The sequence below is a fragment of the Geotrypetes seraphini genome, chromosome 17 (assembly GCF_902459505.1).
Source record: "Geotrypetes seraphini chromosome 17, aGeoSer1.1, whole genome shotgun sequence".
NCBI lineage: Eukaryota > Metazoa > Chordata > Amphibia > Gymnophiona > Dermophiidae > Geotrypetes > Geotrypetes seraphini.
The window spans coordinates 38,859,450-38,884,148 of record NC_047100.1 but is presented as its reverse complement, the minus strand read 5'-3'; the positions used below and the strand labels follow the sequence as shown (position 1 = coordinate 38,884,148).

At 42.1% G+C, this 24,699-nt stretch overlaps 1 protein-coding gene across 1 annotated transcript in view; it reads right to left on the bottom strand.

Annotated features, from left to right (window-relative positions):
• The window catches only part of ALAS1 (5'-aminolevulinate synthase 1), a 49,051-nt gene extending 25,907 nt beyond the window's left edge, over positions 1–23,144 (bottom strand). The window contains exons 1-4 of the mRNA XM_033926009.1: positions 22,873–23,144; positions 2,364–2,567; positions 1,883–2,029; positions 879–1,098 (exon numbers count right to left, since the gene is read on the bottom strand). Of these exons, the coding sequence (XP_033781900.1) occupies positions 879–1,098; positions 1,883–2,029; positions 2,364–2,567; positions 22,873–23,041 (740 nt within the window). The 5' untranslated portion in view covers positions 23,042–23,144. The remainder of the gene's footprint in view (positions 1–878; positions 1,099–1,882; positions 2,030–2,363; positions 2,568–22,872) is intronic.
• Between the last annotated feature and the right edge of the window lie 1,555 nt (positions 23,145–24,699).

Here is a 24,699-nt window from a genome sequence, read left to right as displayed (position 1 = left end):
ACGTTTTAGTTTAGTTTGAGCTGGCATGAAAGCAAGCTTCACAGTTCACTAGTGGCATAGACAGATGGGCTCAGACCCACCCAGTGGAAGCGCACACCTATAAAAAAGTAGCCAAGCCCTGCCAGCTAAAGACTCCCCAAACTTGTATATCTTTAAAAGGGCTGGTCTTCCCAGAAGTAAGCTGCATGACTAATAGCATGCTGCTCACGCTGACCCTATAGCCTTCCTTCTGACACACTGCCTCTGTGGAAACAGGAAGTTGCAGCAGTGTGCATTAATCAGACTGCTTGCTGCCAACAAAGATCAGCTCTTTAGAGCAGGGAGAGGAGAGACTGGATTGGATCACCTCACCTGGGTGGAGAGAGATGGGATCTTCTGCCTATTCAACTGGGTCTAAGCCCACCTGGCTACAACCCTGCAGTTCACAAGGGGAAGGATTCCCAGCTACTACACTACAGGGATAACATAACATCTGAAGTTGTCCTTCACATCTTTGGGGGTGGGGGGGGGGTGGAGGAAACGGAGGCCATGACCTCATTGGTCAGTTGGTTAGTTTGGCTACTTTTTGGCACTTATTTGTTATTGAAACAGGTCTAGTCTCAAAATGTCTCAAGTTTTGCCCTGGACATTTTCTGCACTGTTCCATTATTGAAGAAACATATTTCGCACAACATCCTTCCACCCCCTTGAGATTTAGAAATAGAAAAACCCCTACTGTTTAAAAATGGCAATTTGTACAATTTAGCAAATAAAACATCCAAATGACGACACTCATTTTTGAACGTTTTTCTCTTTCGAAAATGAACCCCACAGTGTCTTGCAATAGAGACCACTCATTGTTAGAAATTTTCTTGAAGACCAAGGAGACGAGTACTCACATCACAATCCCCAGGACGCGAGGGTGCCGGCTCATCCCAAGATAGTCATTGCTGCACCAGACAGACACTGGCTTACTGACTACAGAATCCGAGTAGTCATCCGCCATAGGGAATATTGTGGCCCGCCGGTTCACAGTTTTAAACACACGATACGTGTGGTCACTTTTCTTTTCCTCGATCTTCCTCTCAAAGAACTGATCATACTGGAACGTGCTTACAGCTAAAAAGTAAAACCAAGAGAAATGGTGGGTACAAACGTTGGGCATTGTGTCAGCATACAGAAATGGATGTTATAGGAACTAAGCCGACTCCATGCAGGAGATATGGTCTTTGCAATGATGGCAGGCGAGTGATCACAGAATGGCTGCATTCCCCAGGAGGCTGAGATCATTTGAAGACTGATGACCTGGGGCATTCATTCCTGTTTGCAAGAAGCTAAACACAAGAAAAGTGGATATAGAGTGGCAAAAGAGAAAAAGCACAAAAAATGATATTTCAGAATAGCAGCTTAGCACAGACGTCATCTAGATGAGCAATCTTTCAGAACCCATCACAATTGGATTAGGCATCGCAGTCTGTGCCTCCCACTTGACGTGCCGATACCATTGCTGGCCTGGATGAAAAACGGGTGAAAACTTGAGTTTGTGAGAATGAAGGCCACAGACCTGCGAGGAGTTTCTTGATCAAACTGAAGCTGAACCTAAAAAAAAAAAACAGTTGAATGCAGTGGCCTCAGCACTATAAAACTGCTAAAAGGGAAAGTTATGTGCAGAAGAGACAGTCCTGAGAACAGGTGAACAAGGAATTAAAGATTAAGAGGAAATTCATCATGAAAAATTTGGGGTTAGCCTCCTTGAGGGAGGAGTTCCCTTATCATACAGCCGCTAACATCAAGTTAGGATAAAAACTTGAATCGTAAACTTTTACACAGATTATGTATGTTAAACCTGTAACCCATTCTGAGCTCTTTGGGAACAGGCTAGAAAAGTAAATAGCATCCTTACATTTTGGCATATTATCCTGAAGAAGATGGGACACTTTCTCCGGTCTTTGTTTCAAGACATCTTGGAAGTTCTTCAGTAAGCCAGTCTGCTTCTGCCCATCCACTGCTGGTTTAGTTGCTTTGGGACGAACGGGGGTTTCAGCCAGCTCTGCAAAAGTAAATGTTCAGGATGAAGTGAAATACTGAGAAAAAAAAAATCCGACACAGGAAAGGAATGAAACTTTAGATTCCCAGCAGGAAGCCCTGGTCCTTTTAATTAGCCCTTTAAATAGATATAAAAGTCAGATCTAAACTAAAATGTTTATCTAATTTCATAAACATTGCCAGAAGCATCCAATTTAGCTAGATCTGAAAGCTGCCTTTTCAAAACAATTGCACAAGAAATAAGAACAAGCAGCAAATGCTTAGAAGCAACAAAACAAGATCGGACGGTTCCAGTTGTCACAACTGAATTACGAAAACTTCCTTCCTCGTCCCGTTACCTTTCCTCACTGTTTGCATTTCCTGCACATCTTCTTGGAGCTCGAGGCTTGCCTTGCAGAATACATTACTGCTCCCATGGCTCATCTCTGCAGCCAGGAACGGGCATTTGGTGGCGGTGCCCTGGGCAGCAGCTGGCACTGGGTGACCCGACGGTAGGCGATGTTCGGAGTTTGGCTGCTGCACTGTTTTGGCACCACTGGCATCTGTTAAAAGAAAGACACTGCTTTTGTCTCTCGTTCACACGTTGATATACAATGCAAACAACTATGATGGTACAGAATTTAATAAGTTTTGTTAAGTAGAGAGCACCAAAAGATTTGTAACACTACCAGGATATGCATTTACCAGGATATGCAGTGGATCAACTGCTGACAAACATGCAAAAAAATATTGCGTTCTAGGAGAAGACCTCACCTTTCACAGCTTTAAACGATTATGTGACTGTTTTAGAGGTAGCTAGAGCCTGGTCTGCTCTGCCCTCTGCTTACTCCCTTTGCCCTTTTCTTTCATAAGACCCAAGTGAGGCTCGCAACCCTGTTCCCCAAACATTTGTGTAAAAAAAAGTGACTGAAAAAATAAGTGGAAACTTCTTAAGTGTCCAAATTGAGAAACTCAACCAATGAACGTGGAACACTATATATAGTATATAATGTATTTAAAACAGAGAAAAAAGGACCTAAAAAAACCCCTAGATCACAATCAATAAGGTTATGAACAATCGGGGTTAGGTTTTCATCACTGGTCCAAAAACTCTGTATAAATATTTTAAATATTTTTTAGCTTTCTTTTTTTAATTTTTTAAATGCAATAAAATCATGAGTAATGTATGTAAATATTTAAATATATTCTCTAAATCACTTAAAGAGCAAGTTTAAAGCCGGCAAATTTGTTTTAAGGCTTTCTATGATATAAAGTAAATCAGGCACTTATCTTAATTGGCCAACGGAGAGGCCCAACCATTTCGCTCTATGGGCTTCTTCAGGGGTGATAAGAAATAACCCTGTGCCGGTACTGACTTTGCTCAAAATGTTCTGTGGTGTAGCTGCTAGCACGCAGCTACACCACAGAACATTTTGAGCAAAGTCAGTACCGGCACAGGGTTATTTCTTATCACCCCTGAAGAAGCCCATAGAGCGAAACGGTTGGGCCTCTCCGTTGGGCAATTAAGATAAGTGCCTGATTTACTTTATATCATAGAAAGCCTTAAAACAAATTTGCCGGCTTTAAACTTGCTCTTTAAGTGATTTAGAGAATATATTTAAATATTTACATACATTACTCATGATTTTATTGCATTTAAAAAATTAAAAAAAGAAAGCTAAAAAATATTTAAAATATTTATACAGAGTTTTTGGACCAGTGATGAAAACCTAACCCCGATTGTTCATAACTTTATTGATTGTGATCTAGGGGTTTTTTGAGGTCCTTTTTTCTCTGTTTTAAATACATTATATACTATATATAGTGTTCCACGTTCATTGGTTGTAAAAAAAAGTGAGGAAGGTGTTTTAAGTGTGTTTCCCAAAGTTACTGAAATAAGTCTCCTTTGGCCAGCAGTGTGGCGAGATACATTATTCATATTAAGAGTAATAAAGTTCCCCTGGCTAGACTTTAGTTTTGCCATGGCGTTTTTTCAGGCCGACGCCATTACAGGGCAGAAGTTATGGAGCACAGGTCCTAGTGAGGATGATTGCATAGTGACATGGATCACATCAAGCTTTCTGCCAATTGGTCACCGGATGTTAAAATGTGGTCATTTTTCTTGATCTCCTGATGAAGCCACAGGCGAAACGGGTCCCGTTGAGATCACGATTGTGAAGTTTCATTGCTGTTTGAAGCCAAGTTCCACACTTGTGTTTATAGAATATTTATAATATTTATTGTTTTAATACGATAAGATTTAGCATTAAGGTTGGATGAGGTGATTGATAAATTAATCCCCCGAACGGATCAGCTTAGTCTGCCCTATAGTGAATTGGGGAATGAATTTCTGAGGTCTCACCACAAATGAGTTTTATATTTTGATAAAAAGCTCAGCCTTACCACTTTTTTCAGTATTGATTAATGAATTCTTTTTTGATCTTTGGCAATAGTTATTTCACCCCACATTTTTATTGTTAGACAAAAAAAAAATGCCACTGGATTTAATATTTCATTAAGGCTTTTAACAGGTTGTTTTTTTTAAAGTTGTTCTTGTATCCCTTTTTTTTTTAAGGGAAAAAGGGATACTAGAATGACTGAAAACTTCAGAAAAAAAAAATGAAAAACATTAAACCCAGTGGAATTTCTTGGCCCATTTAAGATCGAGTGGTTTGCCTGTTTATCCACATAAATATGTAGAAATAAAAGGTCAAAGCAGCTGTAGGTTATAAACGTTGGTTACAAGATGCTGAGTACTCCTTTTCTTCCAGCCACTGCCGAACGAACAACGGAAAGGAATTCAGGTAACACTGGAACTTTCTACATCCTTTTTTTAACCCCGTCTTGTATTCTGGGATTTGCAAGCTTGCTAGAACAGCTCAGCAGACCCTAAGATGTTCCAGGGTGGGAAGTGAAGTCTGAGACAAAAACAGTTGCTCTGGTTCCGACATATGGTCATCTGAAGGTCCTGATGATTAAAGAAAATTGGTTCAGCATTCTAGCTAAGCCTTTCTGACTGAAAGCCACTAAAATGATGGGATAACAAGAAGAAAAGTGAAGTTTTTCCAGGTCTTAAGTGATCACATCTGCTCCAAACTTTGTATTACAGGTCAGTGTAGGCATTAGTCAACAAGATGGGAAAGCTACCTTGCATATTAAAAACATTTTACTTCATAAAAAAAGGGGGATTACCAGTGAACCCTGTAGGGGAGACAGAGAAGTACATAGAGGAGACCTACAGGGATGTTATAGAGAAGTCCCACCTCCAGTCTGGTAGTCCCTGTGATGCTTTGGAGGAGGAAGGTCTCCTACAAGGAAACCCTGGCGAAGTAGGAAATGGCAGAAAACTGGAACGCTCTTCCGGAGTCTGTTATAGGGGAAAACACCCTCCAGAGATTCAAGACAAAGTTGGACAACGTACGCAGGGTGAGGCTGGACTCATTTAGATCACTGGTCTTTGACCCGAGGGCCACAGTGTGAGCAGACTGCTGGTCTGACCCAGCAACGGTAATTCTTATGTTCCTATGTTAGAAACAGCTCTTAAAAAGCAGTTCTGTAGCTTTACAAACACTAGATATCTGCAGGGGTTTGATGTTCATTCCCTGCACACAGGAACTAATCACATGCGTCATTCTCATACAGATCGTTTCCTTCAGTCCCTATATCACCCAACCTTTGTTTTGAATGACTGCTAAAGAAAAAAAACTTAGAAAGCGGGAAGTAACCAAGCAGTTTGCATTCTATTTCCTGGAATCTCTTTATTTCAGAGGAAAACCTAACATTTCTCGATTTTGATATAGCCGATATCACTTCTCCTATCTACCATTTTTTTCTTCACTGTGTGCTGGAAATCTCATTGGGGGGGAGAGACAGAGAAAGATGAATGCTTGTTCTTGCTTTCTCATTTTACTGCTTCTCTACCCCCTAAACTTCAAGGCAGCTAATTTTAAACCAAGGCCAAGATTTAAGCAGCGCTGTGGGTAAGAGGTTATTTCCAAAATGAATTCATGATTTCTACCAACAAGGAAATGTGAGGGACAGGCAGAGGAGAGTCTGGAAGGGGAGCCTCCCTTAAGAATAAACCCAGTGTTACTCAGGAGAACTGTGTCGCAATCTAAGAAAAGGTACCAAGTCTTGCTGCACGCTTACTTGAAAACCAAGAAACGAGGCAACAATGTGTCAGTTGGGTTCTATTTATAGCTAAAACTTTATAGTTAATTGAAACAGTATATCCTCTTTATAGGCTACACTTCTCCCTGCCAGCATGAATTTCTCTATCCCAGTCATCACAGGTCAGGGCAGATTATGGTGACCTTCCTCATACACACAGACCCTGCTACCTCAGGCCTGAACCTACCACCTCCACCTTCCCAAAAAGCCTCAAAATGGCCCTCGCAAATGCAAAATCCATAAACAAAGATGTCATCCTGAATGACCTCACGGATAATAACTAGGATATCTTCATGATTACCGAAACCTGGCTCAGACAATGACAGAGCCTCTCTGGGAATGCTTTGCCCACCAGGGTACCAAGCACTAGCTTGCTCATGCAGACACTAGAGGAGACAAATTTTGCCCCGTCCCCACGGGAACTCATTTTCCCATCCCGTCCCTGCCCCATTCCTGCAAACTCTGTCCTTATCTGCACAAGCCTCAAACACTTTAAAATCATAAGTTTTCGAGGCTTATGCAGTTAAGGTAGAGTTTACAGCAAGGGTAGGGAACTCCGGTCCTCGAGAGCCATATTCCAGTCGGGTTTTCAGGATTTCCCCAATGAATATGCAGGAGATCTATTTGCATGCACTGCTTTCAATGCATATTCATTGGGGAAATCCTGAAAATCCGACTGGAATACAGCTCTCCAAGACCGGAGTTCCCTACCCCTGGTTTACAGGAATAGGGCAAGGAAGTTGAGTTCCTGCGGGGACAGGGACAAATTTGTCCCCGTGTCATTCTCTAGTGCAGCCATCATCATCAAGTCCAACCTTCACCATCACACTAAATGCCTCATCTTTTCAGTGGGCCACAACAGAGATCTCACCAAATAGCCCTGTTATGCAGAGCACCCCATTCTCCAAAGACTGTCTTTGACTAACTTGCTAAGGTAGTCAAGTCATCTATCACCTATAACCAGATCATTCTAGAAGACTTCTACTTCAGACTACCCAAACACAATGGAATTCCCAGTAGATTTCATCGTATCTACATTGTAACTCCATTAGACCTAGGATTCCATCAAATAGTCCCCTCACCAACTCATTCTGTGGGCCACATTTTGAACTTAATTTTTAGATATTGCTCACCTTGGGATCTCCCAGCTGTTCCATCAAAGCAGTACCCTGGTCTGACCATCATTTTATCATAGTCAATCACACTTATGCAATGAAACATCAACAAGGAAGCAAACCCAAACTAAGATAATAAACAACAATGCCATCATCATAGGAGCTCTCTCCACAGGCCTTCCCAACTTAGGGGATACATTAAAACCCAATCACAAATCCATTGATGACGCTGTCAGGGACTGGCACCGAGGTAAAAACCCTCTATAAAAGGGCTTAACACCAACCAAGGAGATTAAATACTATCCCTTGCAAACACTCATCCCATTAGTTCACCAACAACTTAACCAAGAAAAGAGAACTAAGAAAATGAAGAAACTAAAATAATATACTACTCCCAACAACTAAAAACCCAAATAGACCAAAAACCCTGTTCAAACAAGATATTCACAACATTGCAAGGAGACAACCAAGACCTTACCATTGAACTTGATAGCTATTCTCTCAGACTACTTCACTAACAGAATAGACAAAATACGGTCCATCTTGACTTCTCCACACTACTAACACTAACTCCCCACAATCCAGAGAGGACACCCAAACTATAACTAGAAACCCAACTCACCTTGAGACTGTTTCCTATGATGATATCACCAAAGTACTAGGTGCTATTTGCCCTTCTGGCTCCATCCTAGACCCCTATCTACCTCGCCTCATTGTGGTTGTGACAGATGCATTTGTACATTCCATCCTTCCACTCATTAACACCTCTCTACAATCAGGTTCAGTGCTCTCTTAACCGGAAATATGTAATCAGACCAATCCTAAAAGCCTACAACTATAGACTGTCTCCAACCTACCCTTCATCTCCAAGATCCTTGGGGGGAAACCCCCCCCCAAAAAAAAAACCAGTGCTCAACCAATTACATTCTTTCAAAAATCAACAAATAAGGAGCCCCACCCACCTTCCAATCAGGATTCTGAAAATTCCACAGTACTGAAACAGTCCTTTGACATCATTGACTGCTGGAAACTCGTGTATAAGGATAATATCATCCTTCTGGTGCTATTAGATCTCAATGCTGCGTTGACACCACTGACCACCCTCTCCTCCAAACAAGACTAAAATTTGCATCCGGAACACTTACACTGGTTCACTTTCTTCCTGAGCAACACAGCCCTATCAAAACCAAATCAAATATGATGTCCCCCAAGGGGCTCTATTATCCCCACTATTTAACCTCTACATCAGACAATCCTAGACATAAGGCCACAATCATCAAATCCAGATCCACTCCTTCGCCGATGATATCCAACTATATCTACCGCTGGGAGACATCTGCGACCCCCCCAGATGGAGAAGTTACAAAACTACCTCTTGGAAATCAAAAACTGGATAGCCATCAACAAAATGCAACTGAATGCCTCCAAAACGAATCTCCTTCGGATCCAGAAAGAGCACTGCAGCTGCACCCACCCCTCCATCTAAGACAGAACCACCATAACTACTGAAGACCCAGAACGCAGCTTAGGAATACTCCTCAACCGCAACCTATAGCTCTCCAATTCTGTCTCAAGTAGTCTCGTCTTCATCCTATTACCTACAACAATTCCAGAAAATAAACTACTTCTTGAAATCCAATTTCACCCAACTTCTCTACATCTTCATCCTCTCCCACATTGACTATTGCCAATGCACTATTCAAAGAACTTGCAGCATCTCCAATATGTACAAAATGCAGTAGACTTCTAAAGAACCTTCACACCCATGACCCTGTCTCCCAGGCTTTAATCATCAGCCCACTGGCTACCTATAACCAGAAACTGCATCTTTAAGAGCTTGATGCTAGCATACAAATCCTTGCACATCATGGCACCAGGCTACATGACAAGCAAACTCCCTTCTTATGTACCAAATAGTCCACTCCAGAAATGTATATTACTCTGTATTTATCAAGTAGGCAGTAAAGACTGTATAATAAGCCTAGCATGATGAACACAAAGGATCTAGAATCAGAAAATAAGATTAAATATTGAACTAAGGCCAGTACTGGGCAGACTTACACGGTCTGTATATGGCCGTTTGGTGGAGAATGGGCTGGGGAGGGCTTCAATGGCTGGGAGGGTGTAGATGGGCTGGAGTAAGTCTTAACAGAGATTTCGGCAGTTGGAACCCAAGCACAATACAGGGTAAAGCTTTGGATTCTTGCCCAGAAATAGCTAAGAAGAAAAAATTAAAAAATTTAAATTGAATCAGGCATGGCAGACTGGATGGACCATTCGGGTCTTTATCTGCCGTCATCTACTATGTTGGTATATAATATACAAGTATGTTAACCTGTAACCTGTTGTGAGCTTGTTGGAGAGACGGGATAGAAAACCAGCTAACCAACCTACCTACCTAATGTTCGTTGCATTTGAATCAGCATCTTCTTGATTACTTAGCCAGCTGAATAACTTGGTCCCTTTGGTCTTTCTAGGTTACAATTGCTCCCTGTCAAATGCTGGGAAGGGGCTCCTGCATCAGAGGCAAAATTACAAAGGCAGATGCCCTCCCCTTAATTCTTTAAACAGTTTCTACACAAGATCTGTAGAAAGCTTTAGATGTTTAATTTTCTATTCCTTTCTCCAAACAATGAACATTTAAGAGCCCAGAGTTCAATACTCTCTTAACAGAAGGAAAAAAAAAAATAAATAAATCTTGTTTTCACCAACTGCCTGGGAGACACGAGTTTTGCAAGGTTCCTCTATGTCTAATAATCAGAAACTTATGAGTAGAAGGCTTCGAAATAATAAAGTCTTTATAGAAGGATAAATCATATACAGTACTTCAAAGGGCTATTTAAAGGGCACTTTTGCTATTTAAAGCATTTAAATTATTTAACTATTTAACTTATTGAAAAATTTAAAAAAACATAAATATAGACAAAATATTAGATCTCTACAAAATCAGGTACCCGATGACGATTAGGGGCATAAATCGATAGGTTATGAAAGTTTATTGAACCTATGGTGGCACCGCTGACGGCCTGGGAAACTTTCTGTTAGAACCACATGGAAATACGAGGAGTATAAGGGAGAACATAAGAACATAAGAACTGCCATCTCCGGATCAGACCTTCGGTCCATCAAGTCCGGCGATCCGCACACGCGGAGGCCCTGCCAGGTGTACACCTGGAGTAATTTATAGTCCACCATATCCTTATATGCCTCTCTTAAGGAGATATGCATCTAGTTTGCTCTTGAAGCCTAGGACGGTAGATTCCGCAATAATCTCCTCTGGGAGGGCATTCCAGGTGTCAACCACTCTCTGAGTGAAGTAGAACTTCCTGACATTAGTCCTGAACCTGTCCCCCCTTAGCTTCATTACATGTCCTCTAGTCCGTGTCAAATTGGACAATGTAAATAATCTTCTCTGCTCTATTTTGTCGATTCCTTTCAGTATTTTGAAGGTCTCGATCATATCCCCACGCAGTCTCCTTTTCTCAAGGGAGAACAATCCTAGTGTTATAAGTCTGTCCTCGTATTCCAGTTTCTCCATACCCTTCACCAGTTTTGTTGCTCGTCTCTGGTTAATAATCAGAAACGGCATGTCAGTATGCGGAAGTTAGACCCAGGCTGGTCAGTGTGACTTTAGCCTCACATTACGACTCCTTTCTTCAGTAAGGCCAAGTGGAGTGATCTCATTCTCTGCCTAAAATGAAGCAATGCGGTTGTGGCGTTTGTACACGTAAACACAACCATCAGCAAGAAAGGTCTAGAATTAATAACTTAAATCAGACTAAACACAGTACTTCAGCAACTAGTTGAGCTTTATAATCCCTTCTCGAATCACTGCAAACTGATATAATGGCAACCTTTACCCAAACAGAGTAATACCATTGATTAGGGGTTACAATATCAATTGAGCGAACAGCTAGAAAAGGGAAAGACGAACTTGAAAACATTTCTGTCCTTGTCTTTTCACCCAATATTTTACAGCTTTAAAACAAAGAGCGGATAGCATAGCTGGTTTTAAGAAAGCTTTTGGACAATTTCCTGGAAGAAAAGTCCATAGTCTGTTATTGAGAAAGACTTGGGGGAAGCCACTGCTTGCCCTGGATCGGTGGCATGGAATCTTGCTACTCTTTGGGGATTCTGCATTGAATGTTGCCACTATTTGGAGTTCCAGAATCTTGCTTACTCTGAGATAATGGAATATTACTACTCCTTGGGTTTTGGCCAGGTACTAGGAACCTGGATTGGCCACCGAGAGAACAGGCTACTGGGCTTGATGGACAATTGATCTGATCTAGTAAGGTTATTCTTATAGAAAGACAACTAATCAAATTTATGCCTGAACTCAGGCATAATAAGTACTTCCCTGTCCCTAGAGGGCTAACAATCAAAGGGCCAGATTTTATTAACCTGTGTTAATTCAAGTGACTAGCATATGTTAATTTGCTTGTAAAGGGTAATGCTGTAACTTGGCCTGGATGTATACTCCTGCTGCATGCACTTCTATGGGTTAGATGCACACTGACCTTCATAGGTGTTAGCAGAGTGCTTAAGTGCTTTCCCTGCCCTGAAAAGCCAAAATCACAGTAACTTGAGAACGTATAAATCCTCATGATGTCATTCTTGACCAAACAGTACACTTCTAAATTCTCAGGATTAGAATGCGACTTCGGTTATTCATAAGTTTCTAAACCAAGACACCCCCCCCCCCCTGCCTCTCCACACCTTACCTGGAGGTCTAGCAGTGAAGCAGGGTAGAAGTGATCTTCCTATGCTCCTGCCCCGTGCTGAGTCAATATGCTCAATATTCAGCAGTATTTAGCTGGCCGGGAGGTGTTCCCAAGGTAGCTAACCACCGATATTCAATGGAAGATGCCAGTTATCTCTCACTAAGTGTCCTAGTCATAGCTTGTCAAGGGCAAGTCAGTCACCACCATAATCATTGGGTCACTAGCTAACTTTGGCCATTATGTTTATTTTATTTTTATTTTTCCTCTAACTCTACTTTTCACTTCTCTATTACCCTCCAGGTACTTTAGTTAGATTGTGAGCCTTCGGGACAGTAAGGGAATTTTTCAAGTACCTTTCTTATTTCTAATCTTAATGTATATTTTCTGTAAACCGCTTAGAACCTAACGGATGTAGCGGTATACAATAAATAAATTACATTACATTACATTATGCCTTAGTTGGCCAGCTGATGAATACTGCTTGGCCGGTTAAGTCTTCAATAGCTCAACTGAACCTTCAAATTCAATGCTGTTGGCTAGATATGGCATTGAATAACTTGAGTAGCCATACTGCCTCCCACAGTCCGAGTATCATCCCCACTGTGTTCTGGCTTTTCAGGGGAGTGTAAATGGATGGAATTGGGCCCAATGTGGGTGGTGCTCCCCAACACAACAGCTAAAAAAAACATTCTCAAGGATGCTTTCAACACCTACCGTAATTCCTACTCACTGTAAGATACATATGTCCATCCTATGATTCTTTCTACAAGAAACTCCCTGACCCTATATGTCCTATGTTGTCTGTCCAAATTAGAGTGTAAACCCTTCTGAGCAGGGACCTTCTATTGCTTGTTACATGCACAGTGCTGCATATGCCTTTCAGCACTATAGAAATGATAAATGAAGAATAGTTAAGCTCTGGAATACAATGTCAGAGGATGTGGAAAGTAGCTGGTTTTCAAAAAGGTTTGGACAAGTTCCTGGAGGAATAGTCCATGGTCTGCTGTTGAGACAGAAATGGGGCAGTAGCATAGAATGCTGCTACTATTTGGGTTTTACAGAAAACCAAAGGAGAGTCAAATCCACAAGATCAACACTCAAATACGATGGAGTGGATAGGTCCAACCAAAGACTGGTGAACTCTTGAATATTTCACAATATCCTTTATTCTTTTAATTCAACATACATGGACTCGACATACGCATGTTTCGGCCCAAATGGTCTGCTTCAGGAGTCTACAAACAAATACATACATTAAAGCAATTTTAATAATATGGTACAAGAACATAAATTTAAAATGTATTAAAAAAGTAAAATCTAACAAACGCCAAGAAAAGGAAGCATCAAGACAAGTGTATTACCGAAGGATATTAAAACGAGGACCAATTTATATCTATGGAAACATATAATCTAGCATATCATAAAAAATATATATATGCATATATGCCTGATGACCAAATGAAAGACAGCATAACTGATGTATCACACTGAAATTTCCTAAAGATACCGTAAAACCTTATGATCCCTTAGGAACCATAAAAAGATGTGTATAAAAACTGTGAATATCAAACATGTAAAAAAAATATAATGAATCTCAAACATATATATATAAATATAAATAATCTATATATATAAAATCGGAGGTATGTATGTGTGTATGTATGTATGTGCTGCGATCACGCAAAAACGACTTGCCCGATTTGAACGAAACTTGGTATGCAGATCCCTCACTACCTGGGGTGATATGTTCTGGGGGTCTCGTGGCACACCTGCACACGTGGGCGGAGCTACAAACAGAAAATCAGATTTCACCCATTCATGTCAATGGAAAAAATGTAAAAAGCTGCCATTCTCACAGTAATTCAAAAACGGCTTGACCGATTTGAACGACACATGGTATGCAGATCCCTCACTACCTGGGGTGATATGTTCTGGGGGTCTCGCTGCCCACCTGCACACGTGGGCGGAGCTACAAACAGAAAATCAGATTTCACCCATTCATGTCAATGGAAAAAATGTAAAAAGCTGCCATTCTCACAGTAATTCAAAAACGGCTTGACCGATTTGAACGAAACTTGGTATGCAGATCCCTCACTACCTGGGGTGATATGTTCTGGGGGTCTCGCTGCCCACCTGCACACATGGGCGGAGCTACAAACAGAAAATCAGATTTCACCCATTCATGTCAATGGAAAAAATGTAAAAAGCTGCCATTCTCACAGTAATTCAAAAACGGCTTGACCGATTTGAACGACACATGGTATGCAGATCCCTCACTACCTGGGGTGATATGTTCTGGGGGTCTCGCTGCCCACCTGCACACGTGGGCGGAGCTACAAACAGAAAATCAGATTTCACCCATTCATGTCAATGGAAAAAATGTAAAAAGCTGCCATTCACACTGTAATTCCAACTATAAAACACTTTCTATGACACTATAACCACTAGGGACATCGTTTCTATTCTACCACGGACACCATACATATAGAGTTTGTATGTTCTAACTGTGTTTGTAACTGTTTCCTTCATGCACCCCAGTTCATAATGTTATTACATTACATGAGTACTCACATATACTGAACTAGGAACACAGGTTCCATTCTGAACCGGGAACAACCTACATGGAGTTTCTTTTCAACCTGAGTTTCCACATATTGAGTTGTTTAAATCAATACTGAAACTTTTGGATGCCACTTATTCCAACAGATCTTCCTTTTCAGTTTAAGAGATTGCAAATTCCAGTGAGACTTGCATTCTCTATCACAATCAACAAATCACAGGGACAGACTATTACATACTGTGGAGTGGATTTAAGATCCCCCTGTTTTTCCCATGGACAACTCTATGTTGCTTGATCATGGGTGGGTTCACCCAAGAATTTATATGTTCTTGCTCCTGGAGGTGAAACTAAAATTGTTGTTTATAATCAAGTTTTGTGTTAGTTGTATTGTATTCATTTTGTCAAATATTTCACATTATAATTTGATTATTGTACTTTTTATAAAGCTGTAAAAAAATAATTTCATTCACCACTATAAAGTATCTTTATTTCAATCCATTTACTGTGTTATTGCTATAATTAAATACCCGGGCAACGCCTGGTCATCAGCTAGTATATAATAAATAAACAAAAAGTCTCCATATTGACCAGTTCCTAAAAAACTAATTTGAAATTATAATCTCTCTTCCAAAGAGTTAATGAGGCATAGAAGTTCTATAAAACCACCCTGGCCTTCAATTTTACACTGCAGGTTGAACTCATTTTACCTTCTCAAAACATCTATTTGCCTGCCACACCTTCCAGCTGACTCACAGCACTGCATGAGCCCTAGTTTGTGTTCTCTTTCCCCATCCCAGCTATGACCTATGAACTTTCTGGTTCTTAAAATCTTAGCCTCGGTAAATAAGCTTCAAGCCATTCTCTCCTGTATCAGTGGGGAATAAGTCAGAACTCTAGGGCTTTATTCAAAGATTCCCCCCTCCTTCAATTCTCTGCAAATGGGAAAACTTGTTACTGAGCATTAGTACTGTATATACTCAATATAAACCAGGATTTTTGGCCCAAAAATGGGGGTCCAGGTTTATATTCGGACCAGCGCCCCCCTCCTAGAATTATTGCAGGCCGCCACCAGGCTCTGCACCCTGTCCCCCTCCCTGCCCTCGTACTTTCTCTGCTGATCCCCGACGGTCGAGAGTGCAGCGGGCAGGCAGAAGCTTTTCGCACTCCTGCCCCGCTGCTAACTCGGTCGGTGGTGGCTGCCACGAGATTGGGTTTCTTCAGCTGCTGAGCGGCACCAAGCAGGTTCGCTCTTCGGCGCTGCTGTTCGGTGCTAAGCAGCTTCCTGACTCCCGCAAATTCTTGCGAGAACTCAAACACTACAAAGGGGCCAAATGAAAATAATTCATTACGCTTTACCATCCAGTGGACGGAACTGATGCGATTAGAGAACCGAGCATGCTGCGTTAACAGGAACGTGTAGGAAAAGTCACCCTCTGCCAGACTGCAGCTTCTGCTGTCTCCGGCCAACTGCCAACTCATCCTTATTTGCAGCAACTGCTCTCATAATTAACTTTAATGATAGTCTTTATATACCACCCTTTGTCCAGGTCAGAGCAATTCTGATGTCATAATTCAAGGAAACAGAAAATTCAAATAGTATACCATAAAACTAGAAGCACAACTTTCTAGACGAAAGGTAAAAAGGACTCACTTTAAAAACAGCATACAAGCCAGTCATGAAACTAAGAAAACTCTTAAGCCACTGGCTCCAACCCCGAGAATCATGTGCTGTCAGACATTAGTCTAAGATATATCACATGAGGCACAGTATGAGGATTGTTATAAGATCACACTTTAAAATCTCTTATAACCAGTCTAGAGGTCTGTGGCAATCTTGATTAGAGAAGCATTTATACAGTATTATTCTATCAATGATTGCACGAGTACAAATAGGGCAAGGAGAAGGAAGAAGTCTTTTCATGATTATATTAAGAGTATTTTACTTGACACCTCCCTTCAAATTCTGAGATCTAAAGTTTAGACCGGAGTTACCTATTGTTGAGATCAATGGGATGGAAGCCAGTGTTCAAATCCCACGGTGGCTCCTTGGAATGAGTAACTCGACCTTTCGCCACCTCGGGTAGAAACTTAGAAGCATGTTTAGCTTTGCAGTCAATGTTGTTAAGTGCAAGCCCATGCTAACATCTAGTGCACGTGAAAAAGCCAGGGCAGTAAGAGTGTGGGAAGGGGCAGGGATGAGATTGAATGCAGAGTGCAGTGCCTGCTCAATGCGACAGCACACACTTCCAACTGCACATGTGCAGTTAATGGAGGCTTACTTAACATCTCAATGAGACCTTATGACTGCAGAGACACCTAGGGGCCCTTTCACGAGGCTGACGTAAGCACCAATGCATCCTTACCACAGGAAAACATGGCATAACGTCGGGCAGGGGTGGGGATCAAGGGCCGCAATCCAGCCAGGTTTTCAGGATTTCCCCAATGAATGTGCACGAGATCTATTTGCATAAATGGAGGCAATGCGTGCAAATAGATCTCAAGCATATTCATTCATTCAATTTACTATACCGTTCTCCCAGGGGAGCTCAGAATGGTTTACATGAATTTATTCAGGTACTCAAGCATTTTTCCCTATCTGTCCCGGTGGGCTTACATTCTATCTAATGTACCTGAGGCAATGGGGGGGGGGGGGAATTAAGTGACTTGACCAAGGTTCCAAGAAGCAGCATGGTTTTGAACCCACAACCTCAGGGGTAATCCTGAAAACCCAACTGGATTGAAGCCCTTGTCTTCCACCCCTGGTGTGGAGCATGCCGAGATGCCCAGTGGTAGTTTTGCCATGTACAACATGTGCTACCTTTCCTAAACAGTTTTATTTTTAATGGCACAGGGGGTGTAAGGACAGCGGGTATGTTCTGCACCAATCAGTTAGCACAGCTACACTGCTGTGTGCTATCCAATTAGAGCAGGTTTAGTAAGGTCCTACCGCCTACAAAATTCTGACATTGGCCATTTTATCCTAGCAGTAAAAAAAATGTCTTGGTGCACCCTTAAATGGGTCACTCATGTGCTAAGGTCATTTTTACTGCTGTTTGGTAAGAGGCCCCCATAGCACCTGAAAAGTAAGGTACATTACGAGTACTTACGTGTGCAGAAACTTTGGGGCGGGGGTATGCTGGACATGCCCCCAACATTTGCTGCAAAGCTTTCGTGCTTAAAAGCATGCCACCTTTTTCTGTTAACTCATGTTATGTTCAAATTGAAAACTCTAATGCCCTTTAGCAAATATATTCACGTTGGAAACCCTCTTGAGACAGAAAGTAGTGGACAGGCGAGTTAAAATCCCTTCTCTTCAGGTCAACAAGCTCCTGGCTCCTCAGGAATTAACAGCAAATGATGGGATCATGCCCAACATTCCCTCGACGTTTCTGCACAGATAAATACTCTGTCTAATGCACCTTACTTTTAGAGGGATGCAAGATGACGCACATCTCTCGTAGGAATAGGTTGTATAATTAGATTCAGCTTATTTAACAAGCTATCTCTGGGTTAATAACTGACGCATCAAGTTAAATCAGTTATAGGACATCAAACCATGCCTGCTAGAAAAAATTTTGTACAGGAGTTTATGTAAGCAGAATCTTATTGAAATGCCCTCTTTTTTAGTAAGCAGAAAATATCCTTTGTCAGTGTTCCATACCATCCTGTGGGGAAGTTTAATTTAGGGAAGCTATTAAAATCAAGATTGGAATATTCTGTTCGCATCAGCAGTGAAAATCCCATATCCTTCCCGGTAGTCTTTTTTTTTTGGCCATGAATATGTTGAACAGTGCTCTTGAGAGAGGGCATGATGAGGAAAAGCGAGCATGATTATTGCCAGGGAGAAAGAAGGAATGAAAGCTATTCTAGGGGTAGGGAAAAGATGATTTTGCTTTGGGATGAACGAGAGGTACTAATTTGCCAAGATGAAATGAACACAGTGTTCAAGTGTGCTGCTTTTTTCCAGCAATGCAAGAATAGAAGGTGTAGAATAATTCTACAACCAAAAGTGGTATTTTAGAGTTATTTTAGGCACGTCCCTTACTTTTCATTGCCATAAAACCACATTGGAAACAGTAGAAAAATGGATGACAAATCATAAGTTGAAGCTGAACTCAGACAAAACTAAATTCCTACTACTAGAGAAGGACAAAAAACCATCCCTAACTGAACTGGAAGTAAACTCAATCAAGTACCCAATACAGAGCTCCCTCAAAATCCTAGGGATACATTTAGACAGATGCTGCACAATGCAAACACAAATCCATAAAATCACCCAAAAAGCATTCTTCACAATGCGAAATCTAAGAAAAATCAGAAAATTCTTTAATAAAGACCAATTCAGGATCATTGTCCAATCCCTTGTGCTAAGTATTGTAGACTACTGCAACAGCCTTTACTTACCTTGCCCTACCAACACAATAAAAAAACTACAGACCATCCAGAACACAGCCCTCAGACTCATATACTCACTCAGCAAACACGACCACATTACCAATGCATACTTAGAATCTCACTGGCTACCAATAAAAGCAAGAACACAATTCAAACTCTACTGTCTCATTTTCAAAGTAACCCACGGCATGGCACCCAGTTACCTAAATAACCGTTTTCACCACTACCTCCCACCAAGAAGAAGAAGAACACAGAACCTTTTCACCTACCCTCCACTCAACGGTACTCGTCGTAAGAAACTTTACGACAACCTCCTGGGGACACAGGCAGCTAAAATAGACTCTGACATCTCAAAACTTCTGACCAAAACAACAGACATAAAAGAGTTCCGTAAAGAAATAAAAACACTACTGTTCAAAAAATATCTCCCATCACTCTAACCACCACCCAATGAGTCCCCAATCAATGCCTTTGGAAACACCCACCTATAGTATCTCTTTGTCTGTGATCCAGAATGTACTGTAACTCTTTTACACTACACCCGATTTAACTTGATTCAGTTGACATGTATTATCTTCTGTTATATGTATTATCTTCTGTGATATGTATTATCTTCTGTGAAATTGAAGTATCATAATCCTTTACTGTTCCTGTAACTTACCCTTATCCTGAAATGTAATTCTACTGGAACTGCCCAGATAATCTCTATATTGTAATCCGCCTAGAACCGCAAGGCACAGGCGGAATAGAAATCCGTAATGTAATGTAATGTAATATATCCATAGATCCACAATGTGTGTAATAAATGTAGTATTCTATTCTTCAACTAACATTGATGAATACAGCACAACTCTTGCCTTTTAAAGTGATTATAAAAAATACAATAAGGACACCCAAGATTATATACTGTACAGAAGAGCTCCTGCCTTTCAAATGATAAAAATCTTTTCATAATCCTTTATAATAAAACCCTTACCCACGCATGCGCAGTTGAAACAGCGTGTTCCCTGCCGCCATGATTTGTGCTTCTGTGCTGTGTTCCATTTGCGGTGCGTGTTGGCTTGAGGCGCGCGTTGGCGGTGAGAGCCAACGGCAGGAGGGTGTCCTTCAAGGTGCTGCGAGGCGTCCAGCTGCTACTGCTGCACAGGGAAGTAGAGGGGGAAAGGGGCTGCTTTGGGGGGGAGGGGGGCAGAGAGAGATAGGCAGGGGGCCAGTGAGAGAGACAGACAGACAGACAGAATGACAAACAGACAGGGGGCCAGAGATACAGACAGTGGCCAAGGAGTGAGAAAGAAAGAAAGACAGAATCTATTCTAGCACCCGTTAATGTAACAGGCTTAAAGACTAGTGTTCAATAAGATATAAAATTCAAAACATTCTGCATGGTGAAAACCTAACAAGAACTGCAGCAGAACGGGACTTGGGAGTAATCATCCGGGAAGATATGAAAGTTGTCAATCAGGTGGAGAAAGCATCAGCAAAGGCTAGCTAGACAAATGCTGGGATGCATTAGAAGAAGCTTTATCAGCTGAAAGCCTGAAGTTATACTACCATTATACAGATCCATGGCGAGACCTCACCTGGAGCACTGTATTCAGTTTTGGAGGCCACATTATCAAAAGGATGTGAAGAGAATGGAGTTGATTCAGCGAATGGCCACTAGGATGGTCTCAGGACTCAAAGATCTCCTATACGAAGAATGTCTGAACAGGCTACGCTTATAATAATTCTCTTGAAGAGCACAGAGAAAGGGGTGACATGATAGAAACATTCAAATACATCACGGGCCGCATTGGAGTGGAAGAAGAAATATCTTATCTTACGGGTCCCACAGCGACAAGAGGGCACCCGCTAAAACTCAGGGAGGGGAAGATTTCATGGGGACACCAGGTAGAGGTTTCTACCACAGTCCGGAGTGTATGTTAGAGCTGGATAAATACCCCACAGATAAGGGCCATATTATAATCTCTCTGATCTTAAGGATGAAAGAGGTTTTGTTATCAACTATAGACCCATTACATCTATTCCTTTCTTTGTAAAGCTTCTAGAAGATATAGTTTATGTTCAGTTATTGGATCATCTAGAACATTTTGACCTATCAAACGTGTCACAAATCAGAGAGTTTCAATCCCTACACAGTACATAGACTAATGGCTTCGTTATTGGCTCATTTACATACTCTTTTTAATCGGGGTCTGAGAGCCTTAATTTCGCAGTTTGACCTCAGTAGTGCTTTTGATCTTGTCAATAAATCGGGGTCTGAGAGCCTTAATTTCGCAGTTTGACCTCAGTAGTGCTTTTGATCTTGTCAATCACAAACTTCTATTAATGGTTTGGATTCTATGGGAGTAACCGGGTACGTGCATCAATGGTTTAAAGATTTCTTGTACTTACGGACTTAAAGTGTTTTGGGATGAAATATTTTCCTCAATTTAGAGCAAGCCCTGTGGTGTTCCAAGGGGTTCACCCCTCTCTCTATTATTCTTTAGTATTTATCTGTCATCCCTAGGTAACAGGCTTTTCAAGCTTAGGAGTTAAATTGTATAGCTATGCCGATGACATCGTTGCCATCTAAAACAATCTACTCACATTATTTCAAATCATGTTAACAGTGGGGGCGGGGAACCCCAAAACAGATGAAATAATTGAAATTGAAAAATAAGTCTCAGAAAACAATTTTTTTGCAACTCCTACACAATTGAGGAGACTAGTCTGGAGATGGCGGTGGAGATAAAGGGTTCAGATAAGTGGAAGTTACCTGATGAACAGCATTCACAGGGAAGTGGGGGGAAGCATAGGGGGAGAGGAGTGAGGAGGGATATTCAGGGGCTACAGAGTGAAAGCACTTGTAAGCCGGTAAGAAGAGTTTGAACTGCATTAGGAAACAGATGGGGAGCCAAAGAAATGATTTGGGGGACTGGGGGGTTATGTGAGCATAGCAGCTCTCACGGAATACAAGTTGTGCAGCAGTATTTTGAACAGATTGAGACTTCTGGGAATTGCTAGTCTAATTGTTAATAGCATTTTGTCAGCATGCCTGATGCACCATATCATAAAGGACCGGTAACTTATGAGAAGACTGAGCTCTTTACGGCAAACACGGGTGATGCTTTGTAACTAATATCAGTAGATCTGCTTCCTGCCCCTGAAGGAAGCATCATAAGGTCACAACTAAAATCAGTAATATTAACACACCAGATTGTGGGAGAGAGTAAACAGTGACACAAGGCTGCCCCTATCAATAAGTGACTCCAAAGGGAGCCTTGATCTGCAAGATACATATATACAGGTACTTACTTTGTACCTGGGGCAATGAAGGATTAAGTGACTTGGCCAGGGTCACAAGGAGCCTGATCTGAATTTCCACACCGCTCTTTTCCAGTACAGGTTCAAGGCGATTCACTAGCGAGGCGATGCATAAATAATAATAATAATTTATTTCTTGTATACCGCTATATCAAAAGTTGGAAGCGATTCACAACAAAGAATACATACAGCCAATAATTAAATACAGAATAAACAGTCGATATCTAAACACAAGAGTAAAAACAATCAATAGGATTACAATCAGGTAAAATCAATAAAGTTAAGAGAATAGCTCCATTGGTATATAAAGGGCAGTTAAATTCATGATGGATTTGACAGTAACATGTCAAACAGGCGTGTTTTTAGTGATTTTCTAAAGTCAAACTAGGAAGTGGCCTCTAGTATTAGTCTACCAAGCCATGTATTTAGTTTAGCGGCCTGGAATGATAAAATGCAGAGTTAGGAGAGCCCTAGAGGAAACTAAGATCCAGGTTTGTCCATCTGATGAGGACCAGAGGAGGCCTGACGATGGCTTTGGGGATCTTTTTCTAAGACGGGGGGGTTTTCATTTATTTTCCTATGTTTTGGCCGCTCTTACCCTTCGCCTCCTGGCCCCGGGCAGCCGAGGTTCCCAGCGCTCGGGCGGTCAAGCCCTTCATCATCTCCGGGCAGTTCTGGGCGTACATGAGCAGGGACTGGCCGGCTTTCTGCAGGAAGGCCTGGGACACCCGCGACAGGAACGGGCAGCGCCGCACCACCGCCTCCATCGCTCTTCCGGCTCCCGATCGCTGCGAGAAAATACAAAGAGACCCGAAGCTCCGGCCAAGACGAGCCCCAGCGAATGTCCTCTCCGCCCTCCGGCTGCCCTGGAAAAAAGCGACCCACGCCCCGCCCCCCGGCCACGCCATTGGCTCCGGGAAATTCCATCCGGAAACCTCGCCCACCTGTCACGTGGAGCCTTCGCCTCCTCGCCTTTAAGGGCGCCGTCACGCGGCCGCTGGTTGGCTGGTGCGTCGTCTCGGCCGCCGCGAGGAAGGCGGGAGGCGCGCGTGCGGCTGCACCTAGAGTTGAGGGATGGCGAAGTTCATTCGCGGTCGCTGTCCCGCTCCAAGGGTCAAAACTGTACCTGAATTCTGTTTATCTTAGTGTTATCCTGAACTTACTCCTCATTTTTTTTCTTTGGTGTTACACTTCCAACTGTATTTTGGGGGTTTTTTGGTCATAAAAATAATGTCTAGATACAAGGCCTCCTTTGCAACAAGATGGGGCTGTCAGAAATCAAGAATTGGTTTAAAATACCTACTGGAACTGGGTAAATTGACGACACAATTACTATGACTGCATTCTTGTCTAGGTTTTTCTCCTTTACTTATGATATTTACCTGTTTGAACTAAATCTTTCGTGATTTTATCTTTATCCTTCTCCCAAGCTAAAAGATTGAAGGCTGAATTATCTAATAGCACTGGTAAAATCCACCAAGTCACTGTAGTATAGTGGCATACCCAAGGGGGGGGGGGGCTGAGCATCCTAGGGGGGTGCACAACCGGCTGGGTTCAGAACTGCCCACATGACTGCCATACTTATTCTGAAGCACAGTAGCGCATCTGCTGGCTCTGCTCCAGCAGTAGTATGTGACATCAAAGGGGACATCAACCAGCAGCAGTCATCACAGGACCTTGCCGCAACTCCCTGCGCCTGCCGGTCCACCCCCTCCGATCTCATGTACTTCTTCTAGAGCAGAGCTAGCAGACACAGTCATCACGGGACTTTGCTGGTTTGCAGGGAAAGAAAGGAGAAGGGTGGTGGTGGAGAAAGAGAAAGGGGGCAGATGCAGATGGAAATGGGGGAAAGGAGAGAGAGTGAAATGCCAAACCGTGGGGGTGTGGGAGAGGGAAAGGAAGAAGTGAAGAGAAGAAACTAGACCATTGGAGAAGGGAAGAAGATGGACACTAGACCAATGGGGGTGAAGGGGAGACATACAGTTTATCCCAGGACATGCAGGCAGCCTATTCTCACATGTGGATGACATCAACCATGGAGCCTGAATGCAGACAGCCTCGCAAGCAGACTTGTTTGAAGAAACTCAGAAGTTTCGAGTCTGCCACACCGCGCATTGTAGCCCCACTGCAGACCTAAGCCGAGACTCAGCAGTGCTCTCAGTGGTTACTAACAAAACGTGCACTGGCATGTGACCAGGACTGGAGTCACTCTGCAGGTTTTCTAAAGGAACTGAAATCAAACCACAGACACGGCTGTAGAATGGCAATATGAAAAAAAATTTACTGTTCAAAATAAAATCATAATGTTCCACAAATCAGAATGGCTCAAAGTTCAACAAACAGATAAATGCCCAACACAAAAATGACCAGAGGAAAAACTCTGGCAGCTCTCAGGATTTCTCACTTTCCCCAAAGTTTTCTTTTC